At 41.4% G+C, this 23,161-nt stretch overlaps 1 protein-coding gene across 1 annotated transcript in view; it reads right to left on the reverse strand.

Moving 5' to 3' along the window:
* Positions 1-1,123: 1,123 nt before the first annotated feature.
* Positions 1,124-23,161, reverse strand: part of LOC122235262 — a 99,432-nt gene continuing 77,394 nt past the window's right edge. Inside the window, 5 exon segments of the mRNA XM_042973940.1 lie at positions 1,124-2,026; positions 2,029-2,171; positions 2,173-2,472; positions 9,695-9,777; positions 10,542-10,732. Of these exon segments, the coding sequence (XP_042829874.1) occupies positions 1,890-2,026; positions 2,029-2,171; positions 2,173-2,472; positions 9,695-9,777; positions 10,542-10,732 (854 nt within the window). The 3' untranslated portion in view covers positions 1,124-1,889.

Genomic DNA, 23,161 nt, shown 5'->3' on the forward strand with positions numbered 1-23,161 from the left:
AACCAACCACCAAAAAAAAAGGAATTAAAATTTTCATTCAAGCAGGTGGCCAAAATTGAGGCCTCTCCCTGAAACCATCCTTCCTGAAAGGAGGCTGAAAAACTCTCTTCCCCTGGTTTATAACTAGAGCTTCAGCTCATGAGACACAACAGGCCTGGGGCACTGGAAGACAAAGATACAGGTACCGAATCAGCCACATCCCCAACGCCATCACAGGATAAGTACTGCCGATTGTCAAATGTGACCTAGTTCCAGATGGGGCAATGCGTAGCTTGAGTGGAGGGATAAGAGGAGAGAGACAGCGAGAGAAAAAGGAAAAAAAAAAAAACAAAAAAAACCCCGAAACAAACAAATGAAAAAACACAGCTTAAATAGGCCCATCGTGCTTGGGTGAGCCATGGCCATCATTGCCATTGCTGCCAATGAGCCAAATTACGTGGCTGCTTCCCCGAACATCAGTCCTGGCCAACAGAGGATAGCCTAATGTTGGTATTCTTCCTAACAGAGCATACCTGATGGCTTTGGTGAAATACTGCATTCTCTGTAGTCCTTCCCATGGAAGGAGTGATTTCACTTTTTTTTTTTTTAATATTTATTTAGTTTTGGTGCAAGCAGAGGAGGCGCAGAGAGAGGGGGGACAGAGGATCCGAAGTGGGGTCTGCGCTGACAGGCTGTCAACAGCAAGCCTGATGCAGGGCTCGAACTCACCAACCGCGAGATCATGACCTGAGCCGAAGTCGGATGCTCGACCGACTGGGCCACCCAGGTGCCCCAGGAGTGATTTCACTTTCAATCTTTCTGTAGGAAGCACTAGCGTCAAAAAGTGAGTGTTTTCCTATTTCTTGCATTGCTTGACTTCCTGAGCAAAGAAAATGGCCACGCTAGAGAATGTCTCCTTTACCCCAGACCCGCTGGCTCCTCACATTCCCAGGGTATTAAACTAGGAGCTCCCATTCAGAGTGTAATAAAATTTCTCTTCCTTAGAGTCCTGGAAACATCCCATGCTGAGAGTGAAAAGCCCCCGCGGAAGCTTCCGGATTCTCTTTCATGGACAGGAAGTATGGAGGGCATATGTTGATAGGACACAATCCCAAGTCAAAGCAGGCTGAAATGCTGAGGTAGTGTTGGGGGGCAAAATTTGCCTTGGACGGTCTTCTAAACTACAGTGGACTTTGTGTGAATGAGAGATAAAATTTATGTGCTAAGCCCCTGGGACTTAGGGGTTGTTTATAACCAAAGTCTAAGCCTAATACAACAATGTTATCCACTTTATTGACTTTTTCAAAGAATAAGCTGTTTGATTTATTTGTTAAATACAGAGGTTTTCTAGATCAACAATTTCTGCTTTTGCCTCATTTCCTTGCTGCTTCCCCTAGGTTTAATTTTGTGTTCGTTTCTAACCTACTGAGTTTGAGTAATTTATTTTTATTTCTTCTTGGTTATTCATGTAAGCATTTAGGGCTAAATTTTTTTTTCTCTGCCTAATGCTTTAATTTTTATCTGATATACAGCATTTATGTAAGCGTACTTTTTTGTTTATTTATTTATTTTTTATGATTTTTTTTCCCCTCCTAGCTCAGTTGTTCAGGAAAGAAGTTGCTTTTACTTTAGAGGTGGTAATTTTTTCTTTCTCCTTTTAGTTTATTTTATTTATTTATTTATTTTTTTTAGCGGATGTGACTTTTTATTGATGAAGATACAGCAGAACGAGTGCATTACATTTTGCTTTCCAAAAAATGCCCCAGAATCCTTTTCTATTTGTCTCCTGGGACCAGCACACTGAGGGGACATCACCTGGACAGGGCCACCCTTCCAAGGATTAGGAGTTCTACAAGGAGGAGCGGGGTGGCAGAAGGGGGCCCGAGCAACCCAGCCTGTCACAGGGTCCTCTACGCATCCTGGCAGCCGGACTTCACCAGGGATGTCTTGCCCATCCAGGGTACAGTGTATATCTGGGAAGAGCAGAGTGTTTTCCTCATCAGGTGTGGCTGGTCATGAAAGGGACAGGTGTCCAAGTTGGGCTGGGCCTTGTACATCTGGTTCGTCCAATCTCCATGTCCAGGAAGTAGTTCAACCCAGCCACGGCCTGCTTTCGGGCACCCACCACCCGCCTCGCGCGGCTGGGGTACGCGTCGTTGCTCCCCTTGCTGTACCCGCTGAGTTCAGCGCCTGCCCTCCTGGTTGACGTCGGCGTCCAACGGGGCGCCCACCAGTGCAGACTTGTTTCTCCTGCCAGTCCCGGGACTCACGGCCAGGGCCAGAGTCAGGGCCACAGCGGCTAGCAGGCGCAGCGGGGTGCGCAGGGGCCTGGCCACGGTGTGCTCGTGATAGACAGTGCACAGGCTACGGAAGGGAGTGATCCAGCGGAGATGAGCCTCTACTTTTATTGTTAATTTCAACTTTTGTGTTATTGTGATCAGGAATATTTTCTGTTTCTTCTGTACATGCCAAATTAGGTCAACTTCATGTGTCCTATTATACAAATCTCCTAGAGCTTTATGGTGTTTTTTTTTTTCATTCCTGCTTCTTCTAATTTGACACTTGTAGAATATTGACCCCAACAATTATAGACTGCATTCTTCACAAGGGGTCAGAAAACATTTACCAAAATTTAGCGTATGGTGAGCCATAGAACAAATTTCAAAGGAATGAAATCATTCAGAGTATGTGGAAGTAAGAAAAACATCATTAACAAAGAGATAACCAGAAAATCCCCTTTTGTTTGGAAATTTAACAATGTAAATTTCAGTAGACAATGAGTCAAAGAAGCAATTACAATAGAAATTAGACAACATCCCAAACTACATAATAATTAAAATACAAGCTAACTTTTGAAATGCATCTAAAGCTATGCATCTAAGGGAATTTATAATCTTAAATGCATATATTTCCTTTATTCCTAAGGATATGCGGGAAGGGGCTCAACCTTATTACTTTTCGAAAAGTGCAAATTAAAACCACAATTAGATACCACAATATACCTACTGAATGGCTGAAATGAAGAATAAAAAATAGCAAGTATTGTAAGGATATAGAGCAACTAGAATCCTTATGTATTGCTGGGACTACAATCAGTATAAACTGATATCACCATTGTCGAAAACTGGAAGTTTTCACTATGTACCACATATCCTATAATCCAGTAAGTCAATTCCTAGATATATACCCAAAGAAATATATGTATCTGTGCATCAAAATTCATGTACAAGGATGTTCATTGCAGTATTATGGGAACAGCCAAATCCAGGAAACTGCTCAGCCATCAGGAGAGTGGATAAATGAACTGAGCATATTTATACAAACCATAGCAATAAAAATTAATGAACTACTGCTACGTGCAATGATACCGATGAATCACTCACATAAATACAATGTTGGGCAAAAAAAATCCAGACATAAAAGAGTACATAATGCCTCGTTCAATTTATATAAAATTCAAACACAGGCAAAAGTAATCTTTGGGGCTGGATATTCAAACAGAGGTTACCTTTAGGGAGGAGAGTGGGGTTCACATCTGAGAGGGGATACAAAGATCACTTGGGGAGTCCTGAGAACGTTCTAGTTCTTGATCTGGATTGGTAGATATTATTGTGATTATTTCTTGAGCTAAAACCTGTGATTTGGGTTCTTTATTTTATGTATTTCTTATGTATTGTATTTCTTCGAAAGGTTAAACAGCGGAATTGGAAGTTACTGTTTTGTCGTTCACGTAACACAGGAACCGAGAAGTACCGATCTGAACCAAATTTGAGCTGCAGAGATAGACACAAGAGGACCATTCGGTGGAAAAACAGGAGTGGGTCACGTTTGCAAGCTCCTATTGCCTGTTGGAAACCTGAACCTACGCTCTGAACAAGGAATGACCGATTCCACTTTTCCTCCAGACACCAAATATTACGATGCCTCTTCCAACACCCCTTCTAGAACTCTCTAACACCAACTAGGTGTCCAACAATGGAATTCAGTTCTGACACTAACTAACCATAGTTAGGGCAGACCCCCTGCCTTGAGGGCTCAGTCCTGTAAGACTGCCCCCACTTCAGAAACCAGTTGCAAATATTGAAACGCCCAGTTACCCACACTTCTTCTCACTTGGCTACCAAGTGGGAGTTCCCGGGATCCCCCACCTCTGGTTCAGTAATTTGCCAGAACAACTCACAGAACTCAGGAAAGTGCTTTCTATACTATTCCCAGTTTATTACAAAGGCTACAACTGGGGAACAGCCAGACAGAAGAGACACATAGAGCAAGGGGTGGCGGAAGGGGTGCGGAAGGATGAGGAGCCAGTCATCTCATTAACATACAAAAGACACTCTTAACGCTCAGGAAATTCCAAGGGTTTTTAGGGAATCCTGTGCCAGGAAACAAGGACGAAAACCAAATAATATATTTTATTGTATTGCAGGCCTGTAAATAATAAGTGCCACCTGATTCTTCCCTGAAATAACTCAATGTTATTCACATTAAACATTTACTTTTTTTTTTTATTTAACGCCCTTCTGTAGTTTTACTTTTCATGATCCTGCTGATTTTTAGAAATGTCTAACTTCCTTAGCTTCTTTGCTTTCTTCTGCATCCCATAACTTGTTTGCTCTAGCCTCAAAGTGTATTTAGGATCAATCAACCATTTCTCATGCTTTGGTCAGTCTGCCTGGTCAAAGTCACCTCATCGTTCCCATGAAGAATTAAAATATATTCCTAACTGGTCTCTCTGCTTCTAACCCCTCTCCAGTGTCCACAAAGAAACGAGAGGGATCCCATTAAAGGTAAGTTAGATAAAATGACTCCCTTATTCAAAATATTCAATGGCTTCCCATTCACTGAAAGTCAAATTTGAAACCTTTACCCTAACTTACAAGACCCACCCTACAAGATCTGACCCCTCTCTTACCCCTCTCCCCTACTAACTATTCCAGTCACACTGCTCTCCTATGTACTTCTGTCACATGATTAGCACTGTTCTACCTCAGGACCTTTGCACTTGATGTTACTTCAATCTGGAATTCTCTTTCCACAGATCTGAGACAGCAAAGTGCAAAGTGAGCATAAGAACATCTCACGGTACTAGAAAACTAGAAGATGCTCAAAGACTACTTGGCATCATGTCAAAAAGATGCAAGAGCTGGCTTTTGAAAGGGCAATTTTAACATCAAAAAAAATTTAAATAACAATGATTTATTTTAGCAAAATGAGTAACTAAAAATACAAGAGTGCATAATAATATGAAGAAAGAGAAAGGAAGGTGCTTCTTTGAAAAGTATGCCGGCTAGTAAATGGAAAAGGAATGAAAAAATTATAAGACCACCATTTTGCAGTCTCCGATGTAATATATAATTCAGGAAGGATCATCAGTGGATATGAAGGCTATTAGATGAAAGTTATTAAGGAACAGAATATTTGCATGGTGCTAATCAATGTGTTAGCCCACAGATTACTTACACATTGCAAAGGGGAAAAATGTACTTTCACGATGGAGAAACTGATAATCCCCTACCATAACCAAGGGATCAAACCTGGCATCCACTAATAGTGGGACAACCCAGAATTAAGAGCTTCTCAATAGCACAAAATATGAAGTACACAGCATCATTAGCCAAGTCTCTAAGGGCACCTGGGTGGCTCGGTCGGTTGAGCAGCTGACTCTTAATTTCGGCTCAGGTCATGATCTCAGGGTCCTGAGATCAAGTCCCATGACAGATTCTCTCTCTCTCTCCCTTTCTAACCCTTTCCCTGTTTGAGTGCTATCTCTCTCTAAAAAAATGTTTAAGCAAGCCTCTAGATCAAATGTCTTATCTATATCACAGACTAGGAGAGGACGAGTTAAATTACACCATGGAAGAAACAATCAGACAAGTGAAGCATGTGGGACATTCTGTAGGACAGCTGGCCTAGAATCTTTGTTAGAGGAGGTCATCAAGGGGACGTGACTGCAGGTTGACTTGTGAGCTAGACCTGCACAATCAGGGGCTCTCACTCCCTCCCATGTCCTTGGAATATACGTTCTACCCACCATCCCCACACAAAGAGTTACTTCAAGAACAAAGCCTTGAGAGAGTAAGGTGTTACTGAGACCATCTGGAATGTATTTCCGACTAAACCCTGGTAAGGCTTCTATATAAAATTTTAAGATTCCGGCAGGCAGGTGCGGGGACCCACTCTTCTTGTAGCTGCCCTGGTAAGTCTCATATGTAAGTTCCCCTGCTTATTAAATTTGCCACCTACCAATCTGGAGTGGGTCGCCTCTTTCTTTAGTCTCTCCCTGCCCTTTTGGTTTGGGGGCCAGTTTGCAAACCAATAATCTTCAATAACCAATGTCATAAAAACAAATGTGAGAAGAGGCATAACAGTGAAATGCAATGCATGAATTGTGCTGGGACCCTGGTTTGAAAACAAACAAACAAAAAAAAACAATGACCATAGAAGACATTATTGCGATAGTCGGAACAATCTTTTTTAAGTTTATTTACTTATTTTGAGAGAGACAGAGACAGCACGAGTGGGAAAGGGGCAGAGAGAGAAAGGGAGAGAGTGAGAATCCCAAGCAGGTTCTGTGCAGGAGCTCTGATGTGGGGCTTGAACTCATGAAACCGTGAGATCATGACCTGAGTCGAAACCAACAGTCAGACGCTTAACCGACTGAGACACCCAGGTGTCCCGGGATATTTGGAACTATCTTAATAGGACCTGGGTATCAGATGAGATTATGAAATTATTGTTACTATCTGTGGGAAATTATTTAACCAACACTAATAATCAAAACTCCAAATTTTAAAACTTAGACACAACGTATTCCCTATTTAGTTGGCAGTGATTCAAAAGAATTCTATAAATTCTAAATTCTAAAAAGAAATTTTAATTCTAAATTAAAAAGAATTTTGGTGGTTGGGCAAAATGGAGAGTGCGATGCAATGCACCAGAGCGCGTGTGACTGATATCTCTCCTCTTACACCATTTCCAAGAAATTTATCTTTGAAAGATAGTCATGGACATAAATATGGAAATAATGTTATGATAACCATTCCGTATTTACAGAATCACACTTAATGTCCACCAACAGGGTACTGGCTAAATAAGGGACTGTTGTGTCGCCACTAAAAATGATTAATAAAGGCATGTATTTATTGACAAGGATAAAATTTCATGATCTATCAATGAGGTACAGCAATGAGTTACAAAATAGTGCATAGAGTTTGAGCCCATTTATAAGTCTATACTCAAGAATGGAGTAATATACAGAGAGTATATATCTGTCCTTAGCAGAACTGCATTTGGCTTATTTTTGCTTATCTGTATCTTTGAAATTTTCTTTTTTTGTTAATTAATTAATTTTGAGAGAGAGAGAGAGAGAGCACATGCAGGAGGGGGAGGGGCAGAGAGAGCGAGTGAGAGACAGAGAGAGAGAGAATCCCAAGCAGACTCTGCACTGTCAGTATGGAGCCCAAGGAGGGGCTCAAACTCACAAACTGTGAGATCATGACCTGAGCAGAAAGCAAGAGTCAGACGCTCACCAAACGGAGCCACCCAGGCGCCCCTTGAAATTTTCAATGTAGCGAATGTTTTCACACAATGAAATTACTGAAGGCAATTTCTTTTTAAAAGCCATTATTTCGGTTTTTAAGCACATTACAATATTAATTACACTCGACTTCTTGTTCTCTACTAGACACCCATTTAGGTCATTTTCAGAACTTTCTCCTCCAATATTAAGAATTCTACTGGATTATAAAGACAATGTAGCACTCAGGATATGCGGCAACAACTTTGAATCCTAGATTCCTCAGAATAAGTTGATATTTGAGATTCCGGTTGCATACGGTGTTTGCCAGTTTTACCTGCTTTCACACTTACAGGCAGGGGCTCAGAACAAGAGATGGGGGGCTAGACTCCCAGAGAGCAGCTTGGTCAGGGACGTGATTTGAGTTAAAAACATAGATGAGAATCAGATTCTGGACTCAGACGTACTTAAACTGATGTTCTCTCAGGATTTAACATTTGTTTATTAGACGTGAGGGAGAAGTTGCTTTTCTATAGTCGAAATTGTATCCCTTTTTATACTAAAAATAAGGGATTTATTCAAGTTTACCTTATCTTCAACTGTGTTATTCTATACTGTTCTCACCATAAATGAGTATCATAAGCCAATCTCACGAAGGATGTAACAGGTGCACTCAATAATTGGGGCCTTTGTACTGGTTAACCCTCCATCTGGTACCCTCTTCTCCCAGATACCTGCATCTAAACTTTCCCACTGCCTTCAAGTCTATGCACAAGTGTCACCTCCTCGTGATTTATTTTAAAATGTCTTGTTCGATACTTAAATGGTCTATTTGTCTGACTTCCGTGTTGAAAAAAAATCCCTCCATTTTTCTTTTAGGTCGTCCTCTCTGTTAGTTTTTCTTTTGTGATTTTTTTTCCTCAACCAGACATCTTCTTGGGAGGATTTAAAATTTAGATAATAAAATAAGTAATTTGTCCCCAGTGAACAAACAAAAACTATTCCCACTGTTATGTGTGCAGAATTTCATTTGATTCTGTCCTAGCATCACCATACGACTCAGCTGACCAGGAACAACTTACAACTTTTTGTCTCAAAACTACTGGTAAAAAAAAAAAAAACCCTAAAGATACACTGGTTTTGGCTCTGATAAGCAGTATTTCTGCTTATATCACTTCTCTATTGCTGCACAATGTAGGGGAGGAAAAGCCTTTCATTCTACCCTCTTATGTTCAGTACCTGAGACCTGTGAATTAAACTAGCAAAAGATATATTAATAAGAGGGAAAAAAGTTCATTTACATTTGCAATGCTGCATACCTGCAGGAGTACTCAGTGACGAATAACTGAGTGACAAGTAACTCAAAGGGGTGGTTAGAATTGGGGCTTATATGCCATCTTAATAGATGATGAGAGGGGTAGGAAAGGTACTTACGGTAAACGGAACAACTTTTGGGAAAGACAAATGGGTCCTTAGGAGAATAGATGGGACACAGGTACGATAGTCTGTTTTTTGTTTTGTTTTGTTTTGTTTTTGCTGTTGTTGTTTTGAGAAACAGAGAGTGCAAGTGGGGAAGGGGCAGAGGAAGAAGGAGAGAGAGAATCTTAAGCACACTCCATGACCTGTGTGGAGCCCAACGCAGGGCTCAATCTCACAACTGTGAGATCATGACCTGGGTCAAAATCAAGAGTAGGATGTTCAACCAATTGAGCCACTCAGGTGCCCCAAGATATGATAGTCTTGTGACAAGGTTTGTTTGGGTGTGGTGCTGACTTCTTGTCTCCAGCTCCTGAGGAGGCAATTGTGACAATCAAGTTCTTTTGGGGGGCTCTGCTTTTAGGTAGATAAGTTCTGAAAGGCTTCTCTCTGGATCCGTTGATTCCCAATCGCCTTCAGTTCAAAATAATCCTTATTCCAAAGTAGCATATTTTGGGGTGGCATATTCTCATCCCCTTCAATAGCAAACCACCCCCAAATGTAGCGATTCGAAATAACAACAAAATATTATTTCTCACCGTTTTGTGAATTTGCAGAGGAGCCCCTCTGTTGGTTTCACCTGAGCTCACTCATACGCCTGCTGTCAGCTGGGGCACTGGCTGGACGACAAGGATCCCCACTCACATGGCTGGCAGTTGGTTCTGGTTATCGGCCAGGGCACCTTAGTTCTCATCCTCAGGCAGAGTAGATCAGCTTCTTTACGCGATAGCCTCACTGCAGCATTTTGACAGAGTCACCAGGGAAGCCGCAAGGTGCGACTGGCAAAGTGTCACTTCCATTGCATCCTGTTAGTCAAAGCAAGTCACAGGGTCAGTCCTGATTCAAGGGAAAGGGGAAAAGACTCCATCTTTTGATAGGAGAAGTGGAAAATTTACCTTGCAAAAGAGCATAAGAGGACATGTTGTGACCATCTTTGACAAGATATGTGACCACACTGTCTACTTTGGGGGAGACTGGACCATTTTTCATTTTCAGTTTACTGAATTAAATAAGAGTTCTTGGGTGCCTGGGTGGCTCAGTCGGTTAAGCATCTGACTCTTGGTTTCGGCTGAGGTCATGATCTCATGGTTCATGAGTTTGAGACCTGCATCAGGCTCTGTGTTGACAGTGCAAAGCTTATTTGGGATTCTCTCTCTCCCTCTCTCTCTGCCCCTCCCCTGCTTACACACACACACACAATCTCTCTCTCTCTGTCTCCAAATAAATAACTTTAAAAATAAATAAATACGAGTTCTTGAGGGAACCTGAATTCAGTGACATTTTCATTCTGATTTATTTCAGGTGTGTATTTGTACCCTTTAATACATGGTATAAACTACACCAACAGAGGCGCCTGGGTGGCTCAGTTAGTTGAGCATCTGACTCTTGATTTCAGCTCAGGTCATGATCCCAGCGGTCGTGAGATCGAGCCACACGTTGGGCTTCGAACTGAGTATGGAGTCTGCTTAAGACTCTCTCTCCCTCTGTCCCGCTGTCTCTCTCCCTCAAATTAAATAAATAATTAAATAAATAAGCAACCAAACAAACTGCACTAACAAAGTCTGGTTACATTAAGGAATTTAAGGAAAAGGATATTATAAGCTCTCAGGAACTCTTGCTGAGGCTTGGAAACCCCAGCGTCAAGGATGATGCCCCAAATCATGTTCTGTGGGGGCACAGCACTGGCCACAGGGCTAGATGCCGACAGTACAACCGCCTCTGTACAGAGGAAATGGAGGCCACTGCTACTGTCACCATTTGCTGGGAAGGAGTCACACGACCCATCATTCAGCAAATGGGGCCAAAGAGCTTCTCTGGGCCAGACGTGGAGTGATCTAGGCCCTGGGTCACAGATGGGACAAAAACAAAACTCCCAGTTCCCATGGGGCTCGCACTTTAGTGGCAGGAAATAGATAATAAGCCACACACATAATAATAAATGAGTAAATTATATGTTATGTTAGGAAAAGATGAATGGTATGGAGAAATATGAAAAATGTAGGTCAACGCAAGAGAGATTAGAAGTGGTGGGGATGGAACGTACACTGAATGACTTTTGAGCCAACACTTGGAGGGGATGAAGAGGTTCTCTATGCAAATATACACAGGAAGAACATGCCAGGAGTAGAGAACAGCCTAATGTGTGCATGTACCTGACATAGCTGAGGATCACAGAGGAGGCCAGTGTGGCCGGAGCAGAATGAGTACGGGAGGGAAATAGGAGGGGCGCTCAGACAGGTAAGAGGGGAATAGCAATCACAAAGGACCATTGGTTTAATTTTTTTTTTGTAACGTTTATTTATTATTGAGAGACAGAGAGAGACAGAGCATGAACCTGGGAAGGGCAGAGAGAGGTGGAGACAGAATCTGAAGCAGGCTCCAGGCTCTGAGCTTTGAGCACAGAGCCTGACACGGGGCTCGAACTCACAAACCACAAGATCATGACCTGAGCCGAAGTCGGTGCTTAACCAACTGACCCACCCCAGGCGCCCCACAAAGGACCATCGGTTTTAAACCACTGATTGGACTTTGGCTCTTACTCTAAAGTGGGGAGCCATTACCAGGTTTTGAACATGGAAATGACATGATCTGACTTACTTTTTCAACAGAATATGCTCTCCTTCTTCAGCACATTAGTTTATGACCAATCTGTGGAGTGATAATGATGTAAGAGTCGAAATAAAACTATCAAGTTAATTAGAAGCAACATGGAAGAATATCTCTGTTGCTTGTGGGAGGGTAGATAGAATAAACAAAACCTCCAAAACACATACCATGAAAGAAAAAACTAATGAATCTGGGGCACCTGGGTGGCTCAGTTGGTTAAATGTCCGAGTCTGGCTCAGGTCGTGATCTCAGGTTCATGAGTTTGAGCCCCGCTCAGACCCTCTGTCCCCTTCTCTCTCTGCCCCTCCCCCACTTGTGCACCTGTGAGAGTTCTCTGTCTCTCTCTCTCTCTCTCTGTCTCTCTCTCTCTCAAAAATAAATAAATATTTAAAAAAACTAATGAATCTGATTACCTCAAAATTAAGTATTTCTCTTCAGTAAGCCACATCATAGTCGAGACCTTCCAGATTGTTTGCACGTAGAGAAATAGGGTGGCAATGTCTAAAACCGAGGAGTGCTTCAGAGTGTACGAGGATCTCCTGCTAAACAACCAGAAAATAAACCTCAGTTTTTTAAATGAGCAAATGATATGAGCAGACAATATACAGAACAAAGAAGCCTAAAGCCTTACAAATTAATAGAGAAGTTCACAATCACAGGTAATCAGAGCAACGCCAATTATAACCACCAGGAGATACTACCTATGCCTTGGAAAGTTAAATGATATTGAATACTGGCAGGGAGGTGGGAATATAGCACACTTCCTGCACCGCTGGTGGGGGTGTGCACTGCATCAGCAGTCTAGAGAGTCCAGAGTGACCTGGCTATATGCAGTCAAATTACATACATACTGAACCTTATAACCCAGAAATTCTGTTCCAGGATATATATTCCAAAATTCTCATGTGGTATACAAGTGGGCATAGAAGAAAATGGAGCTGTTTCTTCAACTGAAAGTTAGCCCGAAATCCAAAATGTACAAGTAAACCCCCAGTGCTCTGAAGAGAAGAGGAGAGGGCTAGGGGCAAAGCCCCACTCAACTGTCCTCTTGCCCCTCATCCAGCCCATGATAGATAATCATGAATGGGCTCCTTAGAAATACAACCAGAAAACTATGAGCAGCACATGGGCTTTGACAATCCTAAAGGAGGCTCCAAAACATAAGTATGTAGATGTGACAAATTACATGTTATAAGACTGACATTTATACGAAGGAGGGGGTAAGTGGATGTTAAGATGAGAAGTGAGTCCTTAGAGTTGCGCCTCCACGGTAGCTGGGAGACGCTGCTCGATCCATCCACCTAACCTCTTGCCAAGAGGGAGATGCTCACGATTTGTCCTGCTTCAGTGATTCGCTCAGCCCTATTCTTCCCTCCTCCACTCCACAGCCTGTGCTTGTCAGGCAGTGCCATTTTCTCTTCCATGATGTAGTATCTCTTCCATGATAGAATTTCATTGTCTTCCTACCTCAAACGCTACTGGCCTACCTCCGAGGATTGGCAGAAGGAGACAGGGAGGGGAAATGTCATCAAGCCCCGCAACTCTTCCAAATTTGCAGGGCTTTGTTTTAGGCAACAATGCCAGGCAGAGGGATCAGAATCGCTCGTTTTCCTAGACAGCTTGTTTATTGCTGTGAGAGGCTTTCAAGAGGAAAGTGGACCTTGCTAGACTGCGTGAAAATCCAGTTCGCTGAGCTAACCGTGGATGCCCTCACTGGAGTGAAGTGACCTGACATTTACGCTCAACACCGTTCCATGTCCTGGTCAGATGTTCTGCCCCTGATGGCCAGGTGTTCTCACTGCTAGCTCTCGTTCATCCTTTCTCCCTCCCTAACCCTCCATTCCTACCTCCCTCCTTCTTTGTTCTTTTCCCTCCTCTCACAATGAGTCAACATGGCTTCTCTCAGCGCTTCTACAAGCAAAGGCATTAAGAGCCACTGTTACCAGTATTCACTGCACAGCCTGTGGACTCTAACTGCCGTCTAGCTGGGTCCCAGGTAGGAGAGGCACCGGTGAGAGAACTTTTACTCTAGTTTGCAATTTTGAATTACAGAAGTGGTCCAGAGAGAGCAGAAAATTGTTCCAACTCTTGAGATCTCGTTTGCTTGTTCGCCTGCCTTTGCTACGAGTGCAGACGCCTCTGGTGTTTTGCCATCAAATAAGATACTGGTTTTAAAACTATTTTTTCAATTTTTTAAAAGTTTATTTTGAGAGCGAGCACACGAGCAGCGGAAGGGTGGAGAAAGAGGGACAGAGAGAGAATCCCAAGTGGGCTCTGTGCCGCCAGCTCGGAGCCTGACTCCGGTCTCGATCCCACGATCCGGGAGATCATGACCTGAGCCGAGATCAAGAGCTGGACCAAACCGGCTGAGCTACCCAAACATCGCATGGTTTTAGAACCAAAGGACGTATACCTTAGTTAAAAGACTAAGATTCTTTGGTTCTCAGATTCTTATTTTACTGAGAGGCTTTAGCATAAATGGTTGTTAGATTTTGTCAATGGCTTTTTCAGCATCTGTGGAGATGACCGGGTGGGGTTGTTTTTGTCAATATATTAATCTGGTGGAGAACACTAATTGGCTCCTTAATATTGACCCACATTTCTGGAATAGATCCCACTCAGTCATGGTATATTATTTTCTTACTGTGATGTTGGATTTTGTTTGCTAGTATTTTATGTTTGTGTGGGGTTTTTTTTGTATTTGCATTCTTGACTGATATTGGCCTGTGATTTTCATTCTTTTAATGTCTTTATTAGGTTTTGCATCATGAATGGAGTTAGGACATTTCCTTTATTCTCCGTGTTCTGGAACAATACAGAGAGCACTAAAAGTATCATATCTTCAAGGGTTTTCTAGAATCTCCCTGGGAAAAACATCTAGGCTTTGCTCTTTATTTGCGGGGTAGTGCCTTAATGATTTTCTCTATTTCTTTAATGGGAAATTGGTCTTTCTAACTCAAATGGAGTAAATTTTGGTAATGTATATTTCTCTAGGAAATTATCCATTTGATCTTGATTTTCGAAGTCATTTCTATAGAGGTCTCTGAAGTAGTCTCAGGATTTAAAACTTTTTTTCTTCTGTTTCAATGGCTAGTTGCTACCTGTATCATTTCTTATTTTATATATTTGTGCCTTATCTCTTTCTGTTTCTTAACAAGTTAGCTAGTCATGTGTCCGTTTTGTTATTTTTCTTTAAACAATGGGATTTTGGTTTATTAATGACATCTATTGCTTTCTATTCTGAATCTCTGCTTTTAAGGTCATGTTTCCTGTTTGTAACCTCTACCTTCATCTTTACAGTTTCTTATGTTTTCTTTTGGTTTACTTTATTCCTTTGTTGCTGACTTTATTCTTTTCCTACTTTAAAAAAAAATCTATGAATTTTCCTGTGATCGATGCTTTAAATATATCCCATAGATTCTGATGTGTACTGTTTTCATTACCTCTTTTCTTTTTTTTTTTTTTTTTTTTTTTTTTAGTGTTTATTTACTTTTGAGAGAGAGACCGAGCATGACCGGAGGAGGGGCAGAGAGGGACGGAGACACAGGATCCGAAGCAGGCTCCAGGCCCTGAGCTGTCAGCACAGAGCCCGACACGGGGCTCGAACTCACGAACCACGAGATCATGACCTGAGCTGAAGTCGAATGCTTAACCAACTGAGTCACCCAGGCGCCCCTCAGTATCTCTTTTCTTCAAGATTCTGTAATTTCAGTCTGTTTCCCCTTCACCCAGGTGTTGTTTAATAGAAGGCCTTTTCGTTTCCAGGTGAAAGAGCCAATTTGTTTTGTTTAGTTGCTTGCTTGTTTTGTTATTAATTTCCAGTTTTATTGTATTGTAAGCAGATATGCTGTTTGTAATATTTCTACTAAATGGAAATTACTGATGTTTCCTTTGTGACCTAAGACAGGATCAAATTTTATCAATGTCTCATGGATGCTTGAACACAATGTACATCAAGATATGCAGTTCTATATACATTCATAACATCTACCTTATTAATTATGTTGTTCAGTTATTGTCTCCTTATATTTTTTTTCCGTGTGATCTGTCTTGTACTGAGAGTATCATAGTAGTGTCTTTTACTGTCAGTGTGTGTCTACATATGTTTTCTTGCATATATGGTGGTTTTTGTTTCCTAAATGTGGTTTCTGTGTAATTTAGTGCACAAATGTTCATTTCTTTGTATCTTCATTTTGTATGATGGCTTTTAGCACACACACAAAAATGTCCTCAGTCACATCTGCTGTTTTGGGGCTTGAGTTAAACTTTGCCTGATATCAGAATCTCTATACTTGCTCTCTGTTTGTTTCCATTTGCTTAGTATACCTTTCTTATTCCTTCAGTTTGGGGCTTTCTGAATCACGTAGTTATAGGTATGTCTCATGTCCATGGCATATAGTTGGGCTGTGCTTTGTGAGAAATTTTAAAGTATTTTCCTTTTGAGGCACCTGGGTGGCTCAGTCAGTTACGCATCTGATTCTTGGTTTTGACTCAGGTCATGCATGATCTTGCTGTTCATGAATTCAAGCCCCACGTCAGGCTCTGCACTGACAGTGCAGAGTTTGCTTGGGATTCTCTTTCTCCCTCGCTCCGTGCCTCCTCTGCTCATACTTTCTCTCTCTCTCAAGAATAAATAAACAGGGGCACCTGGGTGGTTTAGCTGGTTGAGCATCCAACTTCAGCTCAGGTCATGATCTTGCAGTTGACGAGTTCAAGCCCCACGTCGGGCTCTGTGCTGACAGCTTGGAGCCTGCTTCTGATTCTGTGTCTCCCTCTCTCTCTCTGCCTCTCCCCTGCTCATACTCTGTCTCTGTCTGTCTCAAAAATAAAGATACACATTAAAAAAATTTTTTTAAAGAATAAATAAACTTTAAAATATTTTTCTTTTAATACATGAGTGTGTTAGTTACCTGTTGCTCAACAAACAAATAACTTCATAACTCAGGAGCTTAAAACAACCAACACTTATTATGCACAGTTTCTAGAAGTCTGGAATCAGAGGGTTGCTTAGCTGGGATCCTGTGTCTCATGGTTTCTCACAAGGCTGCAATCAAGTTGCTGGCCAGGACTACAGTCACCTCAAGGTTCCACTGTGGGAAAATTTACTTCCGAGTTCTGGTAGTTGTTATCAGGCCTCAGCCCCTTGTTGGTGAGAGGTTCCAGTTCCTTACCATGGGAGCCTCATTATAGGGCAGTTCACAGCATGGCAGTTGTCTTCTCTCAGAACAAGGGATAGAGAGTGAGTGAGACAGAGGCCACGATCTTTTTGTAAGTCAATCTTGGAAGTGACATCCCTTTATTTTTGTCATATACTATTCATTAGAAGCTGGTTATAAACAGTTTAGCCTACACAGGGGCTTGAATACCAGGAGGAAACAGGGATCTTTGGGAACATCTTAGAGGCTGCCTACCACGGCCTGCTCTCTGGCCCTCTATGATTCATTTCCCTTTCATAGGCAAAATACACTCACCCCCTCTCAAGGTCCTCAAAATTTATAAACCTTTACTGTGTCAGCTCAAGTTTGAGAAGCTCATCACCTAAATCCAGTGCAGGTGTAGCTCCTTGGGTGCCGTTCCTCTTGTTCTATAGATTCGTAAATCTAAAAGAGACAGGTGCCTTCCCCCCAACACACCCAATGTATAATTGTGGGACATGCATAGAATAAACACTGTTCATATTCCTATTTAAAAGGGAGGGATTGGAAACACAAAGGAGTCATATTGGTCTGTAGAATTCTGGAATCCAGCCAGCAAAATGTTTGATGTTTCTTGATTAGGCTTAGGCACTTGACTCCATTTGCCAGCTTTTGGGTTCACCCTCCGAGTCAGCATGTGCAGCTGAGTGATTTTCTCAGCCTGCTAGCTTCAAGTAGAATTTTAGGAATCTAAGAGCCTCTTTTCATTTTCTTTTCTCTCTGTCCCTTATAGTCCAAACTGGCAATGTTTTTGCTGATATAGTTTTCTCATTAACTCTATGGGTCTTCTGTAAATTTCAGTGGAATTCACTCCATTAGAGAAAAGCCACACGTACAGATCTGTTTGAGATAAATCCTTTCCTACCTTGTGCTATGGCAGACTGGGCTATGGGACAGCACCCTTAAGGCTTTGATTTAAAGGATCTGTGAGGTATACCCTTAATCTCTTTAAAGGGTCTTATGTATGATTGAAATAACTCTAAGGATCTAAATGGAACCTTTGATATTTCTTAAGTATTAACAAGGGATTTTACAGCCATACCCTTGGCTTCATTTTTAGACAATGTTTTCCTGTGCTCTGGATTTGATCTTTGCTCAGAAGCCATTTCCTAATTGTAGCATTATTTGCAATTGTAGGGGCTGAGGATTTTCCAAATCCTAAGTCCTGGCTGCTTTTCAAAAGCCGTCTTTCTCTCAATGTACTTCTCTCACATTTTATTATAAACAGCAAGAAGCACCCAGGTGGCACCTTCAATATTTTGCATAGGAACAGCCTTAGGTAGATGACCCTGATCATTAGGTACGATTTCTACTTTCCACGGAACTGCAAACAACAGCTACAATCTGACACCAAATCACAAGAATATCCTTTTTTCACGTTGCCAGTAACATCTGCCTCACTTTCTCTTGAGCCCTTGCCAGCATCTTCCTCAAAGTCCAAAATTTTACAGCGTGTTCAAGGCATCTTAAACATTCACCAGCACCCTCCTTAAAATGTGCTGTCCAGTTTCAATGCCACGTGCATATTTTAGTTATTTGTTATGGCAGTACCAGACATCCAAGTACAAAAATCTGTACTATCTACTGCTATATAGCAAATTACCCCCAAACTTAGTGCCACCTGGGTGCTTCTTGGTGTTTATAATAAAATGTGAGAGGAGGAGTACATTGAGAGAAAGACAGATTGTTTTTAAGCCATAAAAAAATGGCTTAAAACCACAGACATTTTTTTTTTTTTTAATCTGACAGTCTCTGTGAGACAGAAATCCTGGCGTGAACAAGCTAGGTGCCTCTAGCTCAAAATCTCTCACAAGGCTCTAATCTGGCTGTGGATGGGTTTAACTCACTCTGGTAGGTAGCTTCTGATAATATGAAATTATTCTCACTTTTTCTGTCATTCATTTTCCCCACTTTCTCTCTGATCAGTTTTACTTCTTTCTTTATCTCCTGTTCCTCATCTCAGTTGTTTTCTTGTCTTCTTCACTGCCCCTTATTGTATTTCATTTGAATCTCTTCTTGCTTGGGTATTACACCTGATTATTTCTGAGATAATTTTGTCTTTTCTTTAATTCTTTCCTGAATTAAGTCAACTCTACTCTCTTTTCTTATCTCCTGGTTTTTTAACTATTTCCTTTCTTAGTTTTTAAATTTCTTTTTTTAATTTTTTATGTTTACTTTTTTATTTTTGAGAGAGAGAGAGAGAGAGAGAGAGAGAGAGACAGAGCATGAGCAGGGGAGGAGCAGAGAGAGAGAGAGAGAGAGAGGGAGACACAGAATCCAAAGCAGGCTCCAGGCTCTGAGCTGTCAGCACACAGCCCAATGCGGGGCTTGAACCCACAAATCATGAGATCCTGACCTGAGCTGAAGTCGGACGTTTAACCAACTGAGCTGCCCAGGCACCCCTAGTTTTTACATTTCTTACAAGGTGGTTTTTCACATCCTTAATGTATGCTTGATTATATTTAATTCTTACTGTTCTTTTCTGCTGTATGGTTATTTTTCTCATGGGAACTTAACGAAATGTGTGTGAAATTTTGTTTTCTGATTTTTTAAAACAGCCCTTTGTGGATTTGTTGATTTTCTCTTTGTTCACTTTTTATGGTATTGGAGTATTTCACAAGACTGCCAGCTTAGTGAAATCTTTTCTTCCACCATAACAAAGTCCAGCACTTTAAGCAGATTTGTTTGTTTGTTTGTGTAGGGGTGAGACATGTCCTCTGGTTTTATGTTTCTCTTCTATTCTGTAAGACCCTACATATCCCCTTTTAGCTCTTTTCCTTTTCACCACCTAATTGCCAAGTGGAGTTTCTCTTTCCTTTATTGACTTTTTTTTCACTTCTAGAAGCTCTGTGTTTCAAAGACTGCCCCCCTTAAACCATAAGCACTTTTGAATCCCTTTCTTTGTAATCCATGCTCTGAACTATTGCTTTCTTAGAGCATTCTGACTAAAGTGGACTGAATCTTTCCGAGGCTGATGTTAAATCAGTGCCACTGCCTTAGCCTTTTTCTGTCTTTCCCACAGTTTTTCTCCTGCTTTAGTGGCTGCCACATGGGGATTCGGTGACTTATTTCTTTTAACCTACATTTAGTTTGAAGTTTTGGCCTTCTATGTCTTCAAGTTACACTGAAGACTTGGTTTTTGTGTACGTTTCTATTTCCCCTCTTGTTTAGGGAAGATATCGTGGGAGACTGATAGCTTTGTGGCCACCATTGCCTTCAGCTGCCTAAAAGTTCTTTTATTTTTTTTTAACACTTCCAATTACTTTTTTGGAGTGTGCCTTGTTTGTTAAATTGGAAGCTTTAAGAAGGCAGGGACCATATCTATCTTGTTCTGTGTCTCCCTTGTGCCTAGTATGCGTACAATTGCTGTAGAGTCTAAAGAGCACAGGGGCGCCTGGGTGGCTCAGTCGGTTAAGCGTCCGACTTCTGCTCAGGTCATGATCTCATGGTCCGTGGGTTCGAGCCCCGCGTCGGGCTCTGTGCTGACAGCTCAGAGCCTGGAGCCTGTTTCAGATTCTGTGTCTCCTTCTCTCTGTGACCCTCCCCCGTTCATGCTCTGTCTCTCTCTGTCTCAAAAATAAATAAACGTTAAAAAAAAAATTTAAAGAGCACTGGACTTGAGTCTAAAGTAATGAATGCTAGACTAAGAAGATTTGTGTTTGAAGACTTAGCCTATGTAGGCCTTGGATTTTTAATCCATAACCAACAATCTCACAGTGTTGTGGAACAAGATCAAGTATGAAAGTGCCTGGCAATACTTATCTTGTCCATGCTTAGCTAACGTCTAACACACACACATACATACACACACACACACACACACACACACACACAAACACATGAAACTCTGCATTAATAACCTACCCAACTTTCTTTCTCATCTCATACAATCCTAAGCATTTGGTAATTACACTAAATGTTTTTATGTATAATTTTTTCTACTTAATCTATTATCCTTTCTTATAAATAGAAGTGTCTCGTGTCCATTTTCTGAGATCTAGCTTTAGAAACCTCCATTTGTGGCTTATTCCTTTTATAAAAAATGTAGAACACAAATTAAAGTGGTAGTACATATCTTATTTTTCATACAGGTAGGCAGCCTATGTTCATAGCTTTTGTTAATGTCAAAAAAGCTAGTATACTGAAAACCTACTTTTGTCTTGAACTTTAGAAATTATAATCCTATTAGTGATAGTCATAATGACAGTAACAACACATACTGAGAGTTTACTATATGCCCATGACCATTTTGTTTTTATTTTTATTTAAAAATTTTTTAAGTTTATTTAGTTTTGAGAGGGAAAGTGACAGCATGAGCAGGGGAAGGGTAGAGATAGAGGGAGAGAGAGAGAATTGCAAGAGGGCTCCACGCTGTCAGCACAGACCCTGACGCGGGGCCTGAACTCACCAAACTGTGAGATCGTGACCTGAGCCGAAACCAAGAGTCTGATGCTTTACCAAATTGAGGCACCCAGATGCCCTGCCCATTACCATTTTAAATACTTTTTTTTTAAATTTTTTTAACGTTTATTTATTTTTGAGACAGAGAGAGACAGAGCATGAACGGGGAGGGTCAGAGAGAGAGGGAGACACAGAATCTGAAACAGGCTCCAGGCTCTGAGCTGTCAGCACAGAGCCCGACGCGGGGCTCGAACTCACGGACTGCGAGATCATGACCTGAGCCAAAGTTGGACGCTTAACCGACTGAGCCACCCAGGTGCCCCAACCATTTTAAATACTTTTAAGCCTATCAACTAATTAAAACTCTATGAGGCAGGTATGATTATTATCCTCATGATATAAATAAGCACAGTAAGTTAAGTAACTTGCTGAAGGTCACCCAGCTGGCAGTGTTACCAGCATTTGAACCCAATGAAAAAGATGCCATGAGTTAAGTAAGCAAATGGTAAAATACTACTTGTTTTCGCGGGCTCTTCTTCTTGACTTTGGCTCTTCTTCTTCAGGCTAAAAATGTCTAAGAAAAAGTAAATCCCAAGCAGATAAGACTATTTTAAAGCACTCACAAGAGAGGGGCACCTGGGTGGCTCAGTCGGTTAAGTGTCCAACTCTGGATTTTGGCTCAGGTCATGATCTCACAGTTCGTGGGTTTGAGCCCTGCACTGGGTTCTGAGATGACTGCGCTGAGCCTGCTTGGGATTCTCTCTCTGCCCCTCTCTCTCTGTTCCTCCCTGCTTGTGCTCTTTCTTTCTCAGAATAAACAAATACACTTAAAAATAAAATAAAATAAAATACTCAGAAGAGAGGCCTGAAACCTTCAACTCCCAGGAAAAAGTAGGATTCTGAACTGCAAAGATGCAATGCCCAAAGGCAGAAGACTGGAGGAGAGAAGAATAGGGTAGACCTGAGCACAGACTGGGGGAACACCAACCTTAGATAATAGTTGAAATTTCATATCCATCTATCCTCCAGAGACAGCTCAGCCCCAGTCTGTGATGTCTGAAATGCATAGCTTCAAGGCAGTCAATTTAGATCTCGTATTTTTCACAGCCATTCTCTTTGGGATTCTTTGCCTTGGCAAACAAATGAAGCAAAATGAAGTTAATGACTCTTTCAAGTCCTTCCATCAAAGACTCCCAAATTATATCCATTGTATCAGCGAAACATACCCCAGTAGAAAAATCCATTGCTCTGGGACACAGTGATGGAAGAAGGAAGGAATAAGAACCTCAGTCAAGTAGAATCCTAAAGATGATACCAAGTTGCTGGCTGTGGCCACAGAGAATGAAGGGGCTGGTGCTGGGAGGTAATATAACCATTTAAATGCCAACCTCCATCTCACACTGCCCTCCTTTGAGGCCAGATGTGAGCGTGCACAGCAGCAAGCACAACATTGATATTAGGAAATCAGTGTTCCATCCTTATTATTGTATTAAGGAAAAAAAAAAACTATGAGAGTGTTGGGCATCCATTAGAACCCCAGCCATACCCAACTTTTGTGTTATTGGGTACAGTTAGCAGTCAAATCCTTGGCTTTTCCTCTGTTCTTACCCAAGAGGTTCGCCTGACGATTTTCTCAAAAATCATCACTTAGGTCCAACATCCCAGACTGAGCTGAGAACATGGTTACGAAGGAAAAATAAAACTCAAGCAGATTAAGTCACTTCAAAATACACACAAGAGGCTTGAAATCTTTGATTCCGAGGAAGAAAGTAGGATATGCACTGCCTTGGTCAACTAAAGGTTAATCAAGACATGCAAAATGTATCCTTTGACCTCAGCTAAAGTTACTGTCCTGACTGTGAAATGCGTTGGCTATACTAGAATCATCTCAGCCATTGAAAAATCATCAAGATATGTTATTAAGAAGTTAAACTGAGTATCATCAAAATCTTAGAAAAATGAACAGAACATGAAACACGTTTTATGC

This window comes from Panthera tigris, chromosome X (assembly GCF_018350195.1).
Source record: "Panthera tigris isolate Pti1 chromosome X, P.tigris_Pti1_mat1.1, whole genome shotgun sequence".
Lineage (NCBI taxonomy): Eukaryota > Metazoa > Chordata > Mammalia > Carnivora > Felidae > Panthera > Panthera tigris.